This window comes from Mustela lutreola, chromosome 6 (genome assembly GCF_030435805.1).
Source record: "Mustela lutreola isolate mMusLut2 chromosome 6, mMusLut2.pri, whole genome shotgun sequence".
Classification (NCBI taxonomy): Eukaryota; Metazoa; Chordata; class Mammalia; order Carnivora; family Mustelidae; genus Mustela; species Mustela lutreola.
In genome coordinates, this window is record NC_081295.1 from 85,694,288 (window position 1) to 85,716,485 (window position 22,198).

General features: G+C 52.4%; 1 protein-coding gene and 1 long non-coding RNA gene across 2 annotated transcripts in view; one reads left to right on the forward strand and one right to left on the reverse strand.

Annotated features, from left to right (window-relative positions):
- Positions 1-499: 499 nt before the first annotated feature.
- The window catches only part of BTBD9 (BTB domain containing 9), a 417,303-nt gene continuing 395,604 nt past the window's right edge, over positions 500-22,198 (reverse strand). Inside the window, exons 10-11 of the mRNA XM_059177843.1 lie at positions 18,023-18,101; positions 500-1,404 (exon numbers count right to left, since the gene is read on the reverse strand). Of these exons, the coding sequence (XP_059033826.1) occupies positions 1,207-1,404; positions 18,023-18,101 (277 nt within the window). The 3' untranslated portion in view covers positions 500-1,206. The remainder of the gene's footprint in view (positions 1,405-18,022; positions 18,102-22,198) is intronic.
- On the forward strand, positions 6,871-19,173 carry LOC131833916 (uncharacterized). Its single transcript, XR_009354688.1, has 2 exons — positions 6,871-16,638; positions 19,074-19,173. It is a non-coding gene; the product is annotated as an uncharacterized LOC131833916 (long non-coding RNA).

The window sequence follows — 22,198 nt, forward strand, 5'->3', positions numbered from 1 at the left end:
ACCCCAGACAGCAGGCTAAGCACGTTACAAAGGGTAGTTAGCGCCGGGCTGGAAAGCACTAAGGAAGGAGCGGGAGCGCAGCCCCGTCAGGCTGCGGCAGCCATCCGCTCAATGAGGAGGAGGAGAAAAGCTGCTTAGAACTACTTTTTCTTCTCAACCTTGGCCGAATAGTCAGGTCTGCGGATGAGACACAGCGAAGACCGAACTGCCATGACCACCCCGCAAAGCCCCAGGAGCGTGCTGCTGACACTCGCTGGCACAGGGGACTACCGTCCCCACGGGCCCAGCTAACCGGTGGTGATTCAGGGGTGGGCTGAGCCCTACCGGAAGCTGCTGTGGACTTACAGATACGTTTACAGACTCAGGAACAGGAAATTAGCAGGTGGCAAAAATAACCATTTCCTTGTCAGCCTCCCAAGCTTAAGGGCTGGGTATGTTTCAGGAATGACAGGTTAATAACTCAGGAATTCGAGTGATTATTAACTCCAGTATCCTCGGATTGATTTGCTCATTGTGTATTTTTTTGAACTTCCTCAGAGGATTTTCCTTGTCAGCCCCGGTGCCATGACGAGCTGCATCTGTGCCTCATTCAGGAGCTGTACACAGCTTTTCTCTGCTCCACCCCAGGCCTAACCGTTCAAAACTAAGGAAGGAAAATTACAGCGTCAAAAGGGAATACAACAAATGATTTGCTGTTTGAGCATTTCAAAAAGATCTGGAACACCTATGATTCAGCAAATGGACAATAACTAAAAGAAAGAAAAAATCATTTAGTTGCCAGGGCAATGTGTTCCAGAAAAGCAAACACTCTATGGAAACCCACTTCCGAAAGGGTGCCTGGAGGTAATAAAGGCCTGATGGGTTCTCCCGAGCTTGGTGCCGTCGCAGCATTCCGACACCGGCCCGTCCACCGCGGCCTCTTTGCCCGGGTTAGATTAGAGAGGTAGGGTGTTAATGGTGGACTTGATGAAGATTGAAGACCCATTTTCTCCCCCTGGAGACCAGCCTGATTTGAACAAATTGAGAGGAGAACAACGTGGCCCCTTTCTGTCCTTGGGAGAAAGCCTGTCCTGTGTCCATTTTGCCAGCGCCGTCTGCTCCTCCCAGGAGGGGAGAGGGGCTGGAGACGGAGATCCCTCCCGGGAGGATGCCAGTCCTGGCCCCTGCCCTCAGGGCCCACCGCATGCCTCCATGTCCGCGCCCCCTTTACTGGTGCTGTCGGTTGGGCGAGCGAGAGGCAGAGCCGGGGCTGGAAGGCAGGGAGCTGCCTCCTGGGGCCTGCAGGGCGTGGGGGTCGAGCTGCGGACCCGCCAGGCTGGGCTCCCCAGGCCCTGACTCCTCGCTGCTTTCCTCCTTCTGGCTGCTCTGCTGCTCCGGACACTCAAAGTGGACGCAGTGGAACACCTGGCAGGAGAGAGCAAAGGCCTCGTGAGCACGGCAGGTGTTGCACCCAGGAGGCGGCCACGGGGCAGGCGACCAGGTGGGACACTGCTCTCGGTCGGTTGGGACAGAAGTAAAGGGCTGATGGGCTATAGTCACAGGCAGTATGGCATGGCTTCCCGTACAGTGTCCTCGCTGCTGGGGTCCCCTGGGGGCTCAGTCAGTGAAGCATCTGACTTCGGCTCAGGTCACAATCCCAGAGTCCTGGGATCAAGCCACGCTCTGCCTGCCACTTTGCCTACTTGTGTGCTCTCTCTCTCTGTCAAGTAAATAAATAAAATCTTTCTTTTAAATGTTCTCACTGGATGATTCCATTCCGGGCTACTCTCGTCCCCCAAGCTCTTCCTTTTGAATGAGTGGATGAACCCTGCTTTTGGCAGTTGGGTTGACAGCCAACAGGGTGGCTGCGGGGCAGCGGCACAGCTCTGCTGAACCCCTGTGCCGCGCTCCCTGTGGGTGAGCGGCTCGGTACATGACTGATGGGTCAATAAAGCTGATATTAAAAAATAAGCAGCCAGTAGGGCGTCACCCCAGGGGAGGACCAGGCTTGTCTCCAAGGGTCCAGGTGGATCCCTCCCTCTCTGCCCCAGTGAGCCCTCGGGAAGGGAACTGTGCACCCTGACGTGGGCCGGGCGGGTCGGGGACGCACTGCTGGCGCGGGACAGCCAGCCGCCCTCAGGAGCGGAGAAGCACGGCCACAGCCGGGGAGTCTCTGGGCCGGCGCCTGGGCTCCTTGCTCAGGGCTGGGCCGGCGCCAGTGTGGATGGGGCACAGCTCAGCCGCGAGGGGAGGCACCATGTGAGTGTGTGTGGGTGTGAGCCTGAAATGCCTGGCGGTGTGCAGGTCTCCACTGGTGTCAAGGGACAGCCAGACGCTCGCCAGAGCTGGGCCTTTAAGGAAGTGGGCCTGCCCTCCCGGGCGGAAATTCCTTTCTCCACCAACACCCAGACCCTTCTGGGGTTGCAGCTCCCCAGGGCCTGCCCCGACCCTCCTCGGCAGTGGTGGTCTTTGGTGTGGCACTGGCCAAGCCACTTTCTGAGGAGCATGGTGGCAGTTTTAGGGGAATCCACTTCCAGATCCTCAGTGCCCGCACATGCTCAGACTGTCTGAGAACGTGACTGAATTCCCAACCGCCCTGCTACCCTCACTGGAGGGAAGCTGGGCCCTGAGCCGCCTCAGCATCGGGCCTGCGAGGGCGCAGCTCTGCCCAGGGAGATATTCTGAATTCAGAAGTGAGGTATACTCATGACTCATGTGATTTTTAAAACATAATTGAGAATTATTCCAGAATTAAAACATCTTCAAGATACGCTGGCTAAAACCCATGAGTGAAGGTTTTGCATGATGACTTTCGGATTTGGTGTGCCTTATTCAGTAAGTGGGTTAAAATCTATTTTAGTGAATCATGTCATCAAATATTTATTCCTAATAATTGGTTCCTCATCTTCCATCTTACAAAAATGTGTATTTTTTACCTCATATTTATAAAAATAATTGTATTTCAACATCATATTTTCTTTTCAACCTTAAATATTCAGTAGGTTACTTATACTTTTCTTCCCAAGTTCTTCCAGGGGAGAAGCAAACAAAATGTTTGAAGGCCACTGCTGCTGCCCCTGGGAGACTCTAAGCTCTCAAGGGAGTGCTTTTTAAAGTGAATAGGCATGGCTTGAAGGAAAAGAGGGGCATTTTGGGGTTAGAAGTGTTCTAGGCAAGGGGAATAACTCAGATGACTTTAGGAGGAAAGGGCCAGTGGTGTCCGAGGGAAAGATCCAACTCCATGGGGCTGGCGAGGTCTCTGCTGAAGAATATCCCAGAATCTGCTCATCACGTGAACACAGACTGGACACTTCCCATGGGGCTGGGCCTGTACGTCAGCTCCAATAACAAAGACTCTGGCCTCAAAAGTGCACATGCCGCTGACAGGTTGTGAGATGTGTGATTCACGCGGGCAGGGCCACCCGCAGGTGGAGGGCGGTGTGGTCAGCTCCAGGCCAACCGTACTGTCCTCAAGGATGGGGGAGAGCTTTGCGCAGGAGGTCACAGAGGCCAAGAGGAGGCGCTATAGTCCATGAGAAACACATATCAACCTTGACTTAGAGGTGAAGTTCAGCAAAGTGGGACAACTCTGGGATGAGCTGACTTAAGAGGCTGGAGCCCAGGCAGCTGGGGGGCAGTGAGGCTGGGGTGCAGGAAGGGCCGTACAGGCTCACGGGGGAAAGTGAGGGCTGTGAGGATGGGCCTGGCAGTGGTGGATCCCAGCAAGAGGCAGGGGCAGTGATCGGGAGGCTGGAAGCCTCAGCTGGAAGGGGGTTTAGGGGTGAGTTGCATTTCCCGAGGAGCCTGATGCTGCCAGAGAGTCTTAAAGGAACTGGTGTGCTGGGCTGCTGATGGGACAGTGGCGGGGGGACCGTCGGGGCAGAAACCCAGCGGCTGGACTACAGCCTCCTGGACGGACAGCTGATAGGGTGCTGGCTCTCTGACAGCTGATAGGGCACTACCTGTCCCAGGCTTTCTCCCTTTTGTCTCCAGGCTTCCGCTAAACAAGTGAGACGGGGAAAGTGGTAGCGCTCTCAGTGAACTTGGTGTGTAGTGGTATCTGCACTGGCTGGTGGGACCCTGGAGCCTGCGTGGACAGGCCATGTGGCCCAGGGGCATGGCACCTTCTGGCCTGTGAGGGTGGGACACACCGACTAAGGGTGCCCAGCACTTCCAGGAAAACAGCCATCCCCCTGCCTGGCTCCCTTTATTCTGCAGGCCTGCTGGCAGGACAGGAGCTGCTCAGCTTTGGATCTGCCAGCGTGTGGTGAGTCTGCTCCTGGATAAGGGCCTGTCTGTAGCGCTAAAGGCCCTGGTAGCCTGGGAGTGGGCAGAACGCAAAACAGGATTGGTGGGCACCTGCCCCTCTCCCTGCAGGAAGCGGCGCAGCTGGAGGAGGGGTTGGGGTGGGGGCCACAAAGAATTTCCCTCCTTCGTCCCAGGGGCTCTGTGGCCTCCATGGCTTGAGCATGTGCACCATGCCCCCCCCACACACATGTGCACACACACACAACCTTCTACTGTAGAATCAGGCTCACAGAGGAGAAGACACAGGTGATGGCAGCTGTGAGGTTGTAGTTAAAATACAAATTCTGTGCTCACCTTCCTGCATCACTATTCCCCCCCATTCCTACTTCAATTCATTTTTCTACCGCTGTTTCAAATGTCACATTTCAAACTCTAATATGAAGACTAACGGAGGCCATGCATCCTCGGGTATGTCCTGTGCATTTTGGCAGAGCCGGTTCTCTTAGAAGCAGCGGATTTCTCTCCTTGAAGCTTAGGCCGGCCCTGTTCTTGCCACGGTGCTTCCTGGCGTCCTCGAGGTGCCAAGTCACCCCCATCCTCCTTCCTTTTCCTTTCTTCCCCTCCTCTCTGTTGGAGCACCAGCTCCCGTTTGGGTCCGTCTGCAGGTGCTAACCCGGCAAGAGCCCGACAGGAGGGCCTTTTGTGATTCTGAACTGTCCAGGCCATCAGCTGTGACCTGTGCCATGAAGGCAAACCTGAACATCTTCTACGTGGCAGCTATTAACCTCTTCTTCTCCAATTTAACATTCTTTAAGCTTTTCAAGTGACAAGAGCATCCTTTGGCAGGTTAGTGATGGTCTGTTTGGCCTTAGGAGCACTCCTCTTTCTAAGTGTGGGTGGGGTGCTGAGGGCACACTGGGCCCCCCTCCAGAACACACCTCCGCTGCCTGGAATCCCACCCACACGTTCTCTCAAGCCTCTCCCTGGAGCTTCTCCTACGTAAGCCAACTGACATCCTGTTCTCTCTCAGTCCAGTCCGGTCACACCCTGTCCCCAGAGCCCGCGTCTCACCTACTGGAAGGGAACTGTGTGCACGCTGCACTTACTGCACCTTCCCCTTTTCTGACCCTGAGTCCTTAACCCTGCACCATCACGCCCTCTGACCTGTAGCCCATGCTCTTGGCCCAAAGCTCTCCGGAGGCTTTTCCGCAGGCCTGATGCTGACCCATGCACTGACTGACGACCTTTCCTCCACATGGAAGGGGTTTTCCCTCCCTGTGTGCCTGCGAGCTTTTCAGTGCCCTGAATTTCCAGGCAAGATCTTGCCTCACAGGCCCTGTGAGGCTTCAGGCCTCCCGCCCCACTCCTGTCTCTGTCCTTCCATCTCAGCAACCCTGGGGCTCAAGGACCAAGGCATGGTTGTCCTTTCTCCCACACAGGCCTTGCACGGGAATAAACACATCCGTGTTTCAACTCTAGATTGAAAAATAAACTTAGAAAGCCTCTCTCTGGGGCCACACACTATCGGCTGGCCATTTGGAGTATGCCTCTCATCTTAGAAAGTGTCCCATCAGTGTCCCTAGCCTGAGGGGCAGGGCCTCTGCTCCACATGGTGCTGGGAGAGCCCATGGGCACCTAAGAAATGCTCGCTGGCCTGCCTCCTGCTGCCCTCCTGCTGCTGCCATTCCCACTTCCAGCCCTCACATCTCTCTTCTCTAACTTGGGTGATGTGAACTGCACAACCATCTTTAGCCCATTTAACTAACCGGTTTTTTAAAGTAATAGTGCAAATGGCTGTTATCCCCCACATGCCTAGCAACAGTGACAGCAATCTCCATGGGCCATTTTCATGTTCTGCCATGGCTATTCCTTCTCCAGAGATCCTAGCCACTGCTCTCCTGCCACCAGTGGTTGGCCCTTCCAACCAAGTTAGGGCAGACAGGAGGGACAGGGCTACCTCCATGCTAAGCTTCAGTCTGGGACCCAAGGGTGTCTCTGAGGGACCAATGAACTTCAGTGTGGGTTCCCTAAGCAGCTCCGGAGAGCCAAGCAGGCTCTGCCAGATTCAAAGGCAACATACAGGAAACAGTTAATTTTAGTAAGTCACAAACTATGTGCTGATGGTTCTAAGAGAAAAAGGGTGTGTTACAAATGGGAAGACAGGTCGGGGCTGGAGTCAACTAAGAGGTCAAATGTGTAGTGGGAGTTACAATGAGCAGGCAGAGGGCAGGCAGAAGTGGGGATCAGAAGGGTGCCTCTGGGTACCAGGCATAGAGGGCAGAGCGGGTCCTACATGTATGGTAGGAATGGCTGAAGGAAGCAGGTGACTGGGGTGTGGAGGTCAGGAGGTCTGAGCACATTCATGCATTCACTCCACAACATGTACAAGGCGCCTCCTGCATGCCCACCACGTGACTCCTGGTTCCTCAGAGGGGCACTATCCGGTAGGGACAGCAGAGACATTATGGATGAGCAAGGGTCTCTGGGCCTACAGGGAGCCCTGAGGGCACAGAGGAGTGCCCAGCCAGCTGGGGGTTGGTAGTGGGGGTAGGGAATGGATGCTTCCTGGGGGAGGAGATGCCTGAGCTGAGTAGGGAAGCTTGAGGCGGCCAAGGAGGAAAGGCCAGAGGAGGGAGCCCTAGACGCAGCAGGAGAGCGGAGGCCCTTGGAGCTCTCCAGCAGAGGGTGATGAGGGAGAGCAGGAGGGTATGGGTGGGGGGCAGTGGAGGGCATGGCTTGGGGCAGCACTCTGAGGAGCTGGCCAGACCTGGGCAGGGGGCTAGAGGCTCCAGACAGAGGCGGCTCTTTAAAAATGACTCAATTAAAACTATTACAAAAGGAATACAAATAATAAAAACTGCTTAAAAGGGGGGAAAGTGTCTAAAGGAAGAAGATAGGGTTTTAAATCCTAAAACCCCCTGAGGTAGACTTCAGTGATTTGGGATAAACAGGAAAGAGTCATTTTTAAAGGGAAGAATGACCCAAATTAAGAAGAAACATGGTGAGACAGACACAGGAGAGAAAAGGGTCAGAGTGATTGGAAAGATTCTCTGGAAGGAGAGACGGCAGCTGGCCATGCTACAGAAGGGGGCAGCAGCGGGGTCTCGGGGGGCAGGGGGGAGCTCCAGGCTCAGCCAGCCTCCGAGGGCCTGTCCTTGCCGTCAGATCCTCTCCCTGTTTTTATTTTTTAAACTTTAAGCGCCCCAGGGACCACAAACACTGACCAGGTGCTGAGCAGGGGAGATGGGGCACAGGGCGCCCCTGCTGGTAGGAGTTTACTTCTCCGCAGAGGAGGCAAGGGCAGTGCACCCAAGGTCCCAGGAGTGAGTGGTGGGATTCAACCTCAAGGGCCGAGCTGCTCCTAAGCCTGCTCCCCTTTCTGGAGAACAGTGTGCTGGCCCTGAACCCAACACAGCACAAGGCCAATGGCCAGCCAGGCCCCAGGCCCGGGTGCCTCACCACCATCACCTTGCACAGGCCTGGGAACCTGGGCACCCAGAGAGGGGCCCGACTCTTCTTGGGAGCAGGGGTGGAGAGTGAGCCTGTTGTGGGGAAACTGGCTCCTTCCCTGATGCGGCCTCGCACCCTCTGCTGAAGTGCCCAAGGCAAGAGAGGCTGCAGGGCCTCTGCTCTGTTTGCGGGGAGACCGGGGGAGACCGGGGGAGACTGGGGGAGACTGGGGGTCCAGGCTGCCCTCCGGAGTGGACACCCTGCAGGCCGTGCCCTCAAGCTCCTCTGCCTCCCTCTAGAGGGAACAGCCAGGTCCTGGGTTTCTCTTTGCTCAGAAGCTCCTGTCATTCCATTGCTTTCCCACGAACCTTCCCAAGACTGCAATATCCATCGGAAAGGATGTGACCAAAAGCGAATGAGGCATACAGGGCAGAGTCACACTACTGATTTATGCAAAACCATTACCGCGGCCACCACATCATTTTCCCGGCCCCTTTTCGGCAATCATGTATCCCATTAGCCTGTTTGATTGCCGCTGCTCACAAAGGGGCACCTTCGCCGAACCAGCTTCAACGGCTGCTGGATCTATCCCCTGAGAGGAGCTGGCTAATTTGGAAGGTAGTCGTGTGTACGAGTCCGACCCAGCCTGAGTCACTATCCGGGCGTCCTTTTTTGTAGCTGCTGTTTATTATCACTTTGCCTTTCCTCTCTGGGAGCCATAATTCTCGACACGTTTGAGAGAGTCTGGGGCGTTCCTGTCTCCGGGAGCCACCTGGAAAGGATGCGCACAGACGCACGGGCCTCTGCTTGGGGCTCGGGCTAGTGGCTCAGCCAGCTGCAGGCCATGCCTTCTTTCATTACTGGGCCTCCCCAAGCACGGTGTGCACCACAGAGCTTCAAGGCTCTCAGATGCACAGAAGCCCCGTCTCGTTTTCCCAGGCTGTGCCAAGTCTGCCGTGAACTGTAGCAAAAATGGGGAAAATTTAATAAATGTTGATCCATGGCTCTACCTTGCTTTTCTGGTTTCTCCTGAGTATTTTTCCCCGACTGCTTTCATGCCAGCCGATACAAATGGCATTCCTGACCCAAGCTTTCGACTTAGATTTCCAAGGTGACATATCTTGGTAAAATAGATAACCGTCTCTCAGGGATATCTGCCCGCAAGTCAAGCACAAAGACGAGGCTTCTGGGCGATACCACTCTGGAGCCCGCCGCTTCCTGGTGTCTGTGGCGGCGGCACCTGCACCCATGCCACGGTCAGCAAGTGCTCATGGATCCCGATGCCGGTGACAATGAACATCTTTCTTACACCCATCACAGGAACACCGCATAGGCGTCTCTCTTGCAGGGACGTTTCACTTTTTGTTCCTTTGAAATTGAAGTCCAAGTTTCTCCAACAAAACACCCCTTTTTATAAGCAAAAGCCCTATGTTCATCTGAATAGCCCAAAACCTGGTTTTCGGTTAAGAAAACTTTTGTTAACGGGAGATATTTCCAGATTGTGAACAATACTTTTTCAGTATTGCTTAGGGGTGATACGATGCCCAAACTGTTTTGCACAACTATCTAATCCTAACAGGTACAGGAATATGATTCCTGGTGACATTGCTTAGGTATGGCAAGTTCTTAAAACTTTTCAATTCTACTTTCCCATATTCGCATAGGCCAGGGCTCCCACAGATCCCTGGAACTTAAATGCTTGGAAGGTTCTAGAAAAAGAGCCTTTCTAATACATTATCACTCCAGGTAGCCCTGCAATCTCTGGTTACCATATTTTTCTGTGTGCACACTCCAGAGCTCCAGGGAGTACAGTTAACTCTCCCATCATCATTACTCTGGCCCTGGAGTGTTAGAGGTATCTTTTTTATTTTGGGGGGGAAAAAAAAAAGACTAAGAAACAAAAAAGGGGAAATGTTCCAGTTCCCAGGTAGAACCTGGTAGGTGTGGCCTTGCCAAGGCCCTCTTCCCACTGGATGGGGCATCAAGAAGCCTGCCTGTGCCCCCTCAGGTTGGAAGGCCAGCACATGGAGCCCCAGATGCCCATGTCCTAGACTTGCCCATAGCTATGGGCCGGCCGTTCTTCAAGGTCATGGGGATTACAGCCTGGTGCAATCTTCTACTCTCCCGCATTCCTCAGATGCAAGTTGTCATAGGGGGTTCCCGATAGCTTATTTCTCTCAGAACCCTACACTAATGCTCTGGCCCTTGGTCTGATTTACAGAGGGGCTACGCTGTGGGGAATAGGGCTGGGTACAGGGACCCGAAGATACCAGGACACCATCTCCATCCTCAAGAAGTGCCGTGTAGTGAGGGACCCGGGCAATGGCTCCGCAAACTCACAGGTGGCAGCCAGGCTAACCTGTCCGTGCCAACGCCCTACTGTTCCTGTGCTTGTCTTGTGTCTGGCCCACATCCAATCCTGCCCTCTGCCTTGCATACACCCCACAGGGCATCTGGTGCCGTTGGAAGCCTGGTTTGCACTAGTAATTTCTCCTCCTGAGCACGTTTGATTTCGAAACCTCCCTTCCCCGTCACTGCTATGTGACATCCCCTGGAAGGCCAGGGTCCCCCTCCCTGGCAGAAGGGGCAGCCTGAGGTCAGGAGCTCTCTGAGGGAGAGGCTCACTGGTCCATTTGCTCTGTCATCTCTTGAGTCTCTGCATCAGGGATGTTTGCTTCAGGCCTCGTGCTGACTGCGCAGGAATTCAGGCCTGGAGAGCCAGCCTATGGCTGCGTTGGGGGCCCCCTGCCTTTGGGGGCTTAGAGCACAGCCTCTAGAGGATGCTACAAGGGGAAGACCTCAGGGCAGCCAGGGAGGGTGCGATCAGACTTGGTGGGGGTGTCTGGAAAATAATTACCACCAGGCCAGGAAGGAGTTTTTTTGTTTGTTTGTTTAAAACAACAACAACAAAAAGAGTCCCTTTCCTTGTTTTTGTGTTTTTTTCTTCACTTGAGCCACATGTTGCTATGGGAACAAGGATGGCACTGGGACCCACAGACACTCACTGGCCTGACAGATGCCTGTGAATAAATTCTGCCTCACTCTGGGCTCCGCGCTGAGTGGTCCTGGAGGGCAGCTCAAGCAGCCACTTGCAGACTCTCGGTCCTGCTGCTGCAGGCTTGTGCAGACCCTCCGGTGGCCACCCTCGCACCGCACGTCCCCTGCATGAGAGCAGAGGAGCCTGCCACCGCACCCCATCTCGTCCATGTCTCTCCAGTCCCAAGGGCCAGGCTCCTGTGGTCCATTTTATAGATGAGGAAGCCTCCTCCTCAGGCCCGGGCCCTGCATTGGTCTGCATCCGCTGGGCTGTTGGGCTCTAGTTTGGACGGCTTGCTCTTCACCTGGCTGACGGCCACCAGCTCTAAGCCGGGCCCTGCCTTCGTTTTTCTCCCAGATCTGGAGAGGGCTGGTGCCTTCAGTGTGCCCACAGGAGTCATGTGCTTACCACATCTGACTGTGCTGGGCAGAGCTGGACTCATTTCTAGGGCTCTACTATTACGGAGTGTGTCCTTTTGGGAGACAGTGCAGTCTGGATTTTCAGAGACCAACTGCCAGGATTCAAATCCTGACTGGCACTCACCAGCAGGGTGACCTTGGGCAAAATACTTAACATTGCTCAGCTCTAGCTTCCTCATCAAATTTTCCTTTTTGCTTAGGACATTTTTACTGGGGAAACCACGCCCTAAAGAATGCATAAAATGTAAATGAACAGCTTGCTGAATAATTGCAGGGTGACCGCCATGTAGACTCCACGGGGGGCAACAACCCAGGAACACTGCCGGGGTCCCTCTGTCCCTCCACGAGGACGGCCCTTCCGGACCCCAGCCTCCCCACCCCAAGGAAACCACAGTTCTGGTTTTAATAATAATTATTCCTTCGCCTTTTTTTTTTTTTTTAAAGAAAAGTTTCACAACCCGTGTCCACATCCTTGTATATGACAGCTTACTTTCGCCTGTTTTTGACGTTATATGAATATAATCCTACTCTCTGTACTCTTCTGTGCCTGGCTTCTTTGCTTTGACATGCTGTGATTGGATGACAGCGTGGATGACGGCCCAGCGATGCTTGGCTTTTCCATTCTCCCCGGACGGATGACTAGGAGGTGTCCTGCTTGGGTCTCGTAGGAACAGTGCTGCTAGGAGCGTCTTTACTCTTGTACCCGGAGCACGTGTGAGAGCTTCTTTAGAGAATACCCACGGGCGTCAGATGCTTCGTCTTAGGGTAGGCGCGCACATGTCCAACCTTAGATCTTACCAGACTCCTCTCTCCGGCAATGACCACAGTTTATACTCCCGCAGTGCTAGAGGCGAAGGGCTGTCCGTCATCCTTAAAAAGTGGGTGAGAGTAGATTCTCCTTCACATCTGCCGAGTGGACAGTTTAATTAGCTTCAGTACTGAGCACAGTAACTGCTCAATAAATAGAGCAATTGTTACTACGAGGGTCTTCAAATGGGACCTGCGGAGGCATGTGGCATATTTGCCCTTCCACTTACAAAAGTGTCTGCTTTCAGCAGCTCTTCAGGGTGGCTGCAGGATGTCTACCTCTGGAGTGACACAGGCTCTTGATGGGGAGAAGCAGGAGCACTAAGTCCTTGCCCTTGGTGGCTGAGGATGCACGAGGGAGGGATGGACGGACAGACCGAATGGTTCCTTCGCTCCCTCAGCTGACAGGCTCTCCATGCAAACGCGCACAGGGCCCACGCAAGGTGCCTGGACACACAGTTAATACGACACAGCCTCTGTCCTTAGCTACACACACCTGGTAAGTAGAAAGGAACCCTGAGAGCGACCGACAGGCAGCCCAGCCATTCCCTCCGCAGCTTCGCCTACTGACTTGGCAGAGGCTCTCACGTTCCACTGTCCCCGGTTCTTGAGAACGGGACCACAGTCCTAATTGCAGATAGCTCGTTTTTCCCATAATCCTTTTGTTCCCCCCAGGGGCTGTCTGTGTCCCTGAGCTCTGTGTACTGAAAATTCATTCCAGAACTTGCTCTCAAACCCATGCATCCAGGAAAGCCATTAAAAAAACAAACAAACAAACAAAAAAACCCAAAACAGGTGTAACTTCTGTTCCTTTAATCCATGGATTGCTTTTCAGAGGTCCCTCCCTGGACGGATCCTGTTTGGACCCATCTGATCTCCGGGGATGGCGGTGTGAGGCTCTGCTACGATCATTACTGGAATGAAAACAAAGGGGCCTGTTCGGGGTGCGCATCCCAGCCAGCACAGCTTGGCTGCAGTCACCAGAGTGGCAGCTTCGGGTTGGCCAAGACGCGTGGGGTGCTGTCCATGGGCCCCGGTTCTACCCTTTGTCAGACAAGAGAGGCTTGGACAGAGGAGCACCGTCTGCCTCCAGGGCACTCAGAGCTGCGGTGGGCCACCGCACTGGCACGAGCACGCCATCGCCGGCCAGGCACCGGGACCAGCGCAACGTGCCCGAGGAAGCAGCCAAGGAGGACCTTGCTGGCTGCCGGCCCCGGGGACAGTCCGACAATTGGAAGCAACCAAGGGGAGCAGGACGAGAGGGCGGCTGAGCTGAAAGACACGTGTCTGCCATCTAGTGCTAAGCGTGACAGGGGGACAAAGGAGACGCTGCGAGCACACAGAAGACATGCAAGAGAGGGGTCCGAGGGTAAAGGAGAGGAGCCCGAGCCGTGTGAGAGGCGTGCCCGGCACGGGGGAGACTGCAGAGCGGAGGATGACAAAGCACACGCTGTGGGGAATGAAAGGAAAATGAGCTCGGGAGCGAAGATAAACGGCAAGGGTGATGCCAAGTACACAAGGGCAGGAGGTCACTGAAGGAAGTGGAGGAGGCTGTGAGGTAAGCATTAGGGAAATTTATTGACAGGAGTTGTAGCTAAAAAATTAAATGAATTCCTCGCTGCGGCGCTCACAAAGGAAGATGAGAGACAGATGCCGGCAGCAGCAGACAGACACTTCCCAGAGGACAGGGATGAAATGCTGCAGGAAATCAGAAGTATGCCAAAACAGGTGATCAAGAAATCTGAAGCTCTATGGTGGCTGACGCTGCTGTCACCCAAGAGCCCCATGGCAGGGAGGCCTGGAGACCAGCACGTGGCTGACCGCAGGTGGGCCTTGCACACAGGAAGGCCTGGCCGCAGGGGCAGGACACACACGTCTACACTGGGCAAGGAATCCCAGGCTGGTTTAGCCTGGGGGGAGGGGGGTTCTGCTAGTCCAGCAGCAGGAGGGATGTGGATGTCGGGGTGGTTTCCAGCCCCACAGCAGCCGGAAGCCCCCGTCCCAGGGACACACTGCGTTGGCACTTCCCACGCTCTGCCAAAAGGGCCCAACCACCACCCCCTGGAATGCTCCTCAAGTCACAGGCACCTCTGAGCGACGCTCCCCCTGTCATCCCCTGCCTGACTTCCTCTCTGGAAGGGGCAGCAGCTGCATAAAATAATCTTCTGTGGGGCGGTGGGGCAAAGGTATTCACCCACATTTCTCTTTCCATTATCCACACATGCTAAAAACCAGTCCCAGCTGCACTTCTTGAAATTTCCAAAAGCCTCTGGTAACACTCAGTCTCTAAAGGTCTTGGCTCTGACTAAAGGGAGGCCATGGACATTACCTGGCAAACAAGCAGTGACAGGCTAAGGAACCCCTGCCTCTCCCTCTACCACCCTCACCTGTGAGAAAGCAGCACCCTGACTCTAATATTCTGATTGACAGCGGGGTTCTGGCTTCTATGGGACTAGGGATGGGGCTTGTCCAGACCCCCGGCCATTTCCATTTCCTGACTGTGCCCACAGCCTCCTTTCCCTGGCTGTCTGGGCCATCTGAGCTCTCCCCTGGGGCTGCCTTCCCCAGAAGTCCTGCTGGACCAACCTCAGTCACTCCTCTTCCCTTAGTGCAGCCTGGTCTCTCTCACGTCTGAATGTCACCACACTGATGTATACACATTCCCACTGTTCTCTAAGACAGATGATGCTGTCTTAAAATAATGCCCCAGAAAGTGGCACATTGGAGAAAAGAATGCTGTCTTTGAGAGTCCGCTGCATTCTTGATTCCCAGGGAGACTCAGCACTTTTGTGCCTTCTTATGTGCTCTGAGAAAGACAGTATGTGGGTCCTGCCTTTTGATCCCGCTCATTATTTATTTTATGACTTAAGAGGTTTCCCCAGTTGGCAATACCACACTGAGGATCGTGAGCCAAATGCAACAGAGCACCGATTAATTAGCAGCCTACTAGTCAACCCATTCAAACGGGCTGGTCAGTGGGGTTGGATCTCCCCACACAGACAGTTCAGGAAGCTCATCTGGTGAGAGGCGATCTTGTACTCTAACTTCAGGGTCTGTAATGGGAAACTGTTCTTTATAAGGTCACTGATGGAATAGGGTTGGGGTTAAACTCTGGGAGACACTCATCAGACTCACCCCACTCACTCCTTCGCCTTCTCTGACCTAGAATTCCTTCTGCTGGAATACCTAACTGCAGAATCCCACAGAGGAATTAAAGACAGAACTGCTTGGGTTTTTTGGATGTATTACATAAGAAATAAGTGACTGCAAATGAAAAATATTCAAATTTACGTTGATTCAGTACTATGGAAAGATCAATTGTTTTCTGATTTGGTACATAATAAACACGTAACTTAATGTAAGTTTAAGTGGTAAGAAAAATTGGGATTTCTAGGCAAAAATTTAAAAATATGCTGAGTAACGTATGGAATTGCTGAATCACTATATTGTGCCCCTAAAACTAACATAAAACTTTATGTTAACTAGATGGGAATTAAAACTTTTAAAAAAGAAAAAAATATTTTAAAATATGATGATACTTGGTTTGGGGCTCAAATATATATTAAAATACAGATTCAAATATACTTTTATTGTCTCATCAAAGAAAAGGGTGCTTTTTATGACCTAATGTTTAGAGTTCTTTAATTTTGTGCTTTAAGAAAAAATCTCAATTTGTTTACTTTTTTAATTTTCAGATTTGTGAAATGAAGAGGTAAGAGAGAAAGTTTCAGGCTTCTGTTTATCAGCTCTTCTCCGTAAGAAACACATTGTAGGCATCTATCATTTTTGTTCTAAACGAATAAAAAGGCAAAATAAATATAAATTGTCACAATATTTTCACTTTTTAAAATGCGTTCTTAAGTACCAGAAACACCTTGACGTGCTCTGGAGAATTTTGATTTGACAAACACAATGCACCAACCGGGCCAGCTATGTAATATGCAGGGCTCAGCACAAAATGAAAATGTAGAGCCTCTTATTCAAAAAGCAGGAAGAAAAGCTTTTTCTTTCCTCCCACAGTTTCTCTCCCGACCTGACACAGGCTTTTCCTTTGTTACTTCCTGTTGCAATCCCTCGGCCAGGGGAACTCCTGAAGCCAGGGCAGACCCTTCACAGGCGCCCGGGGCCCTATCCTGTGATGCAGGTGAAATTCATACTAGATGTGGACCCTCCCTGCAAATGTGCTAGGCCCCCACGGGGAGTGGAGGGTGGGTGCCTGAGAACCTGTCCTGGGACGGCCAGAGGGGCCTGTGTTCGAACTGAGGCTCCTAGCCCCAGGTGAATGAGCCATGGTCCCATGCAGCTGCCCTTACAAGAACACAGTGATAGGTCAAATTGTGAAGCACTCGAGATGGTACTGGTGAGCATTAAACCCGAAGCACAGAGCCCTTTTCTGGGTGTGGAGCTCCACGCAACTAGTCTGGTCACACGCCCAGGAAGCTAGCCCCGGACAGATCTGAGAAAGAGCAGCTTAAGGGGAAGCTGCAGAGCGGTTACCATTTTGTTGCCTTTCATTTCCCATTTCAGTCTTACGGTTCCTTATGATTCCAGTCTTTAACCAGCAGTCCTTCAGAGGTTCACACTAAACACGCACGAGCATAAAAAGCAAGGGCATGATCAGCAGATGAAGTCAACAGTGTGGCCATACACTAGACACCACCATCCAGCCACCAGTGCTCACTCAACACCCACTCAAAGGTAAGCAGTTCCTTACTGTGTTGACTGACACTGGCCTCACCTTAAACGGTGTGTGTGAATGCCCAGGTGCCTCCGTGAGCACACTGGGAAGCCACACTGTGGAGGGGAGAGCGGTCCAGGTGCGCCTGGTTCAATCCTGGTTTACACTGGCTGTCCCGGTATCATTAGTCATGGCAGCCTCCCTCACACTCAGGTGTCCTGGTTTCTCTATTCACCAAGGGCATGGTCTTCTCCTTTCTTTTTTCTCCAGTTATTTTATTTATTTATTTTTTTTAAGATTTATTTATTTATTTATTTATTTGACAGAGAGAGATTACAAGTAGGCAGAGAGGCAGGCAGAGAGAGAGGAGGAAGCAGGCTCCCTGCCGAGCAGAGAGCCTGATGCGGGCCTTGATCCCAGGACCCTGAGATCATGACCTGAGCAGAAGGCAGCGGCTTAACCCACTGAGCCACCCAGGTGCCCTCCAGTTATTTTTTATATTTTAAAAAGATTTTATTTATTTACCTATTAGAGAGAGAGCACGTGCAAGTGTAAGCAGGGAGACGGGCTGAGGGAGAGGGAGAGAGAGAATCTCAAGCAGGCTCTACGCCCAGTGTAGAGCCTGACATGGGGCTAAATCCTGACATCCTGACCAGAGCCGAAATCAAGAGTCCGACGCTTCCTCAACTGAGCCACCCAGGCAGCCCCTGTCCTCTGTTTTCTGGTCCAGAGGAACCCAGTGCATTTCTCTGGGGCATTTACATTCCAGAGAAAACAGCATGGCAATGTTTGTGGCTCAGGCCTTTAACCTGACTGCTGTCCTGATTGTGGGTGCTCAAAACGGGAGAAAAAACCACCCACTCTTCCCTCATGAAATCCCAAAGTGAAGGAACACCTACAAACAGCGTGGTCCCCTGGAACAATCTGGGCCTGAGTGCCAGGGGAAGAACAGGCCCATTCATAAGCATTTCTGTGCAGCCTGGCATAGGACAGAATAGACAGAAAACCAGCAACTGTCTGCCATGGTAGCCTCTGTGGGCCTGAGGTTCCTTAAACACCATCTTCAGAGGGCCAAGGGACCTCTGGAATAGCTGTCGTCTGGGAAAACGGATGACTCTGCGGACAGGGCATGTGACCTCTCAAGGTCTCTGTGGTGGCCGATTCCACAAGGAGGCTGGTGGGAGTAAGCAAAGCCACAGGAGTTGGCTTTCATTTCCCAGTGAAGAGCCATCTAAAAATGATAATGATATCCCCACTGTGCAAGAGCAGGACTTTCTTGTGTACCAGGCTCTCTGAACAACAGCCCATTAGCGGGGAGAACAAACAGTTCTTCTTAGCTCGGGATGTAGCATTTACCTTTATGTCAGGAAACAGCACAGCGTCGCTCATAACGGAGACCCTTACCTCATTTGCTGTGTTGTGTGTTCCCACGATTCGGATGAAGGAGGCGGGCTGTCTCTCAAAAGTTACAGACTGCCAGGACCTGTGAGAGGAAGCACAACCGTGTGCCTGGTTAGACGGTACTGTTAACCCAGCCAACACTGCCCATGGGGGGGTTAGATGCTGAGGGCTCCTGCCCTCCATCCTCAGGAGGCCTGCGACATAGGACAGTTGGGGGAATGGAACGGGGTGCCACCTGATGTGTGTCTGAGAGAGGCAGTCAGTACCTAGCATCCCCACTCAGAGCATTCCTACCTTCTGTGAAGGCAACTGGGATTCTAACAAAGCTCGCCATCAACAGGCACAGAGTATAGTCCAAGTCCACACTGAGACACGAGTGTGGCCAAAGAGAAGAGTGATCAAGGTCGGTGGGGTTCATCCAATACATTTCCTCATCTGTGAAATGCGCCCACCTCAGGGGTGAGGGGGCATGCCTCTAAGAGGTGTGGGGGCTTCTGGGAGGAGTTTTGAGCCAGGGCAGGAAAGGGGAGGGAGAAGTAGGGGTCACTCAGTGTCATGTGAAACCCAAGGCTCTTCTGTCCGAACACTGCCCCATGCAGATGATGGCACCTGGGGAAGAAGAGCCTGTTTCTCCACAGGCCTCCCCCACCTCCTCTTTCCTGCTTCCAAACGTACCCCCCCACCACCCCTCACCCCCGACCCAGGGCTTACTGTCAGCACCAGCCAGACTCTGGGTGGGCTCAAAACCCAGCTCATTAAAAGCCCAGCAAGCAGGCCCTCCAGAGCCCCGGAGAGGAGGAGCTCTGCTCTTGGTTTAATGCTCACAGCTCATCAGAATGCGCTGGAGGAGAGCACGGCACCCACGACTGTAAACTCCAATAATATTTTCTGTAATAAATGTGAGGAGTTCACAGTTGTTGCCATCCCTCCTCCGCTCACACAGTGGAAATGCCAGCTGCTGGGAAGCTGTTTCCTGTAATTGTCTAATTACCAAGTACCGCTACCAAAGAAAATATATGTATTTGTGGTTTGTTTTTTCCCCCTTTGGTTTCAGGTGTTCCATCTTCTCTCTCACGATGAGCCTCCCACTGAGATTGATTCACTGCTGCCTGGACACCCAGGCCCCTTAAGGTCATTAAAAAGTCATTACCGTCCTGTGTGCAAAGTCTGTGCCTCTGAAAGCAGTTTTCTGGAAACAGCACAAGAAAAATCACTCTCTCTGTAAAAATGCTATTATTCATACATGAAGGTGATGCCATCTGACCAGCCCCAGAGCCTGCACTCTTGGCCAGTTTTCTCGGTGGGGGATTGTCTTGCTCCCGGGCCCACACAGCTCCCTTGGGGCATCTGCAGGGTGGGATGCAGCCTGTGGGTGGGGCCAGGCCTACAAGGTGCTTCAGCCCTGGGCCTGCGCTCCCACAGGCCTGTCACTTCTGAGCCAAGCTGTGTGGCTGACAGATGGGCATCCTTCCTCTGGCAGGTCAAAGGAAGTGAGGGGTCCCCGCTGCGTAGGGCAGCAGACACCCATCCCAACTCCTATGGGAAGTGACGGCACACACCAGGGCTGGGCCACAGCCTGGTCTCAGACCAGTCCTCCAGGAAAGGGAGGCAGAGCCAGGACAAGTGACAGCAGCTACTGACGACAACTATCATGTTCAAGTCAGCTTCACAAAAAGGACTGGGGTGCAGAGGGGCTGGGCGCAGAAGAGGTAAAGACTGTGTTCTTAAGATTTCTAGCTGCATGCCTGTCCAGGAAATTTTCAACTGCTTCTGGATGTGGAGGTAGAACTCGGCACTTGGAAGCTCGTGATCCTCAACAACATGCTCCTGGCTCTGAGAGCACAGGCAGATCCAAATTACGCCCCCTGAGGTCCAGCCCCTGATGCCCCCACACCACGGCAGGGAACCCAAGGCAATGAAGGAAGAGAGGTCTGGCCAGGAGTGGCCTTAGGCAGAGCCAGGCTCCGGCTGTGGGGTTGGGGATCGAGCACCTCAGCCCCTCGCCTGGGCCCGGGGAAGGGGGCTGGCAGGGCAGCAGCCTGAGCAGGAGGGAGCGTTTGTGGAGTAATAGGATCAGAAGGCCTCAATTTAATACCGATCCTCCATTACACGGCATTAATATCTAATCACATTAGAGTTCATTTTCACTAACACAGCCTGAGAGTTGAAAGATGATTTCATTTTCAGCAAAACCGGATACCAACCCTAAAACAAAATATCAGTAGGAAGGGATGGTGGTTAGGATGAGGTAATGGGCGTCTCTCCCTCCCCAAATATCAGATCCCATTTGCCCTCAACTTCTTCCAAACAATTTTAAGTGCTGCTCAGCGGGGAAGTGGTAAGGCGGCACTGGAAGTCCACGTTGGGGCCACATACGCAATCACTGTGTGACTCGAAGATCTCGGGGCGCCAGGAAACCACTGCCACTGTTCAGTCCCTGCGAGGCTCCACTGGTATTTTTATTGAGTTTTCCTGAGAACTGTATCCCTCCTTGCCAAGTACCCTGAGTCTCTTCCTTGGTAGGTAACAGGCCCAGGAAGATGAAGGAGCCTCAAGGGTATGCACCTACCTGGCTCACAGCCAAGACTGGACGATGGGAGGAAGGAACAGGAGCAACGAGCAGCAACAATGCATGTGGCCTCTGCTTTGAGCACTTGGGACAAAAGAGAAAGCCCCATCCTGGACTGAAGTCCCAAGGCTGGCCCCGAAGGCTGGGCTCACCTCTCCTGAGCTCCAGTCTCTTCTGTTCAATGCTGGTCACCAAAGAGCAGCTCGAGGGAGGTCTCATGTGTGGGAGATTCTATATACGTATCTATCCACAGATGTGTTCAGAGAGGGTTATCTATAGGCATGTTTGCCAAGATATTGATCAAGACTTTAGCTTGGGATGAAAGAATTCTAGAGCTGTCTACTAGACTTTCGTATCTTTCTGTGTGGTCTGCATTTGGTAGAATGTACATGTAAGCATTTTTAAAAAGCACCTCTCTTGCCTACTGTTCAAGGTTTTAATATAGATCATGAACTCGAGGTGGTTTGGCACATTGGTTGACACCACAGGCTCTGGGTTAGAATCTCCACTTTGCCCCTTTCCCAGCTCTGTGACCTTAGGCAAGCTGTTTAACCTCTCTGGGCTTCAGTCTCCTCATCTGTACAATGAAGATAATAAAAATATCTAACTTTCTTTTGGTGACAATTAGATACATGAACAAATATAGAAAAAACATCCAAAAACAAGGTGCTAAGTGCTAAAGAAACACTGATGGTATTGTTATTACAAGTACCATTCAGCCAAATGAATCTGGAGAAGACACACTGCTTCCCGGGCCTCATCTGTGAGGCAAGTTTGCTAGTATGTGACTTACCGACTACAGCAGGGGTTCCCAGAGGTGCCCAAGACACTCCCATCAGCACCCATCTCTTAGAAACAGACAAGGGAGCTGGGCTTTGGAGGAATTAAGCAAGCATTTATTCAACATACTCCTGAGCCTGGCACGCTGGTGTTATGGGGAATCCATGTAGGACATAGGGCTTGCCCTTCAAGACTCACAGTCCCTCTGGGGAGAACAGCTATCCTTCCACGATCTGAGTACAGAACAGTGTCAACAGTACCTTGGTTGTGTTCCAAAGCTTCCCTGTGACTGGTTGGTTGAAGCTTGGAAGCAATTTTTCTGGAGAAAAAAAGTTATAAATTTTGATTGGGTTGACACTCATAAAACTCAATTTAACCCATAATGAGGCTGAAACACTACACACACACACACACACACACACACACACACACACACCATATATATATATATATACATATATATATATATATATATATATATATATAGTTTAAAAAAAAAGGAAACGATGTCGTTGCCAAAGTGGTAATTAAACAAGGCAGGAAAACAAGAGCTTACTTAGGAACAGTCTCTCTAAAGGGGCTGCTGCAGGAATGAGGATTAAGTACTGCCATGTGCAGAAAACCGGGGGCTTGTGCCTGGAATAGGGTAGGTGGTCTGTTAAGGAGTGAAAAAGTGGGCAGGGAGCCTTCCTCACAGTTTCTTCCATCTGCACACCACTGTGGGGCTTACAAAGTGCTTCCCAATCATGATCTATCAGGCTAGGTTCCCAGCAATCTGTCAGGTAGCTGGGCAGCCTGTTGGAATCCCATTTCTGAGGCGAGATACTGAG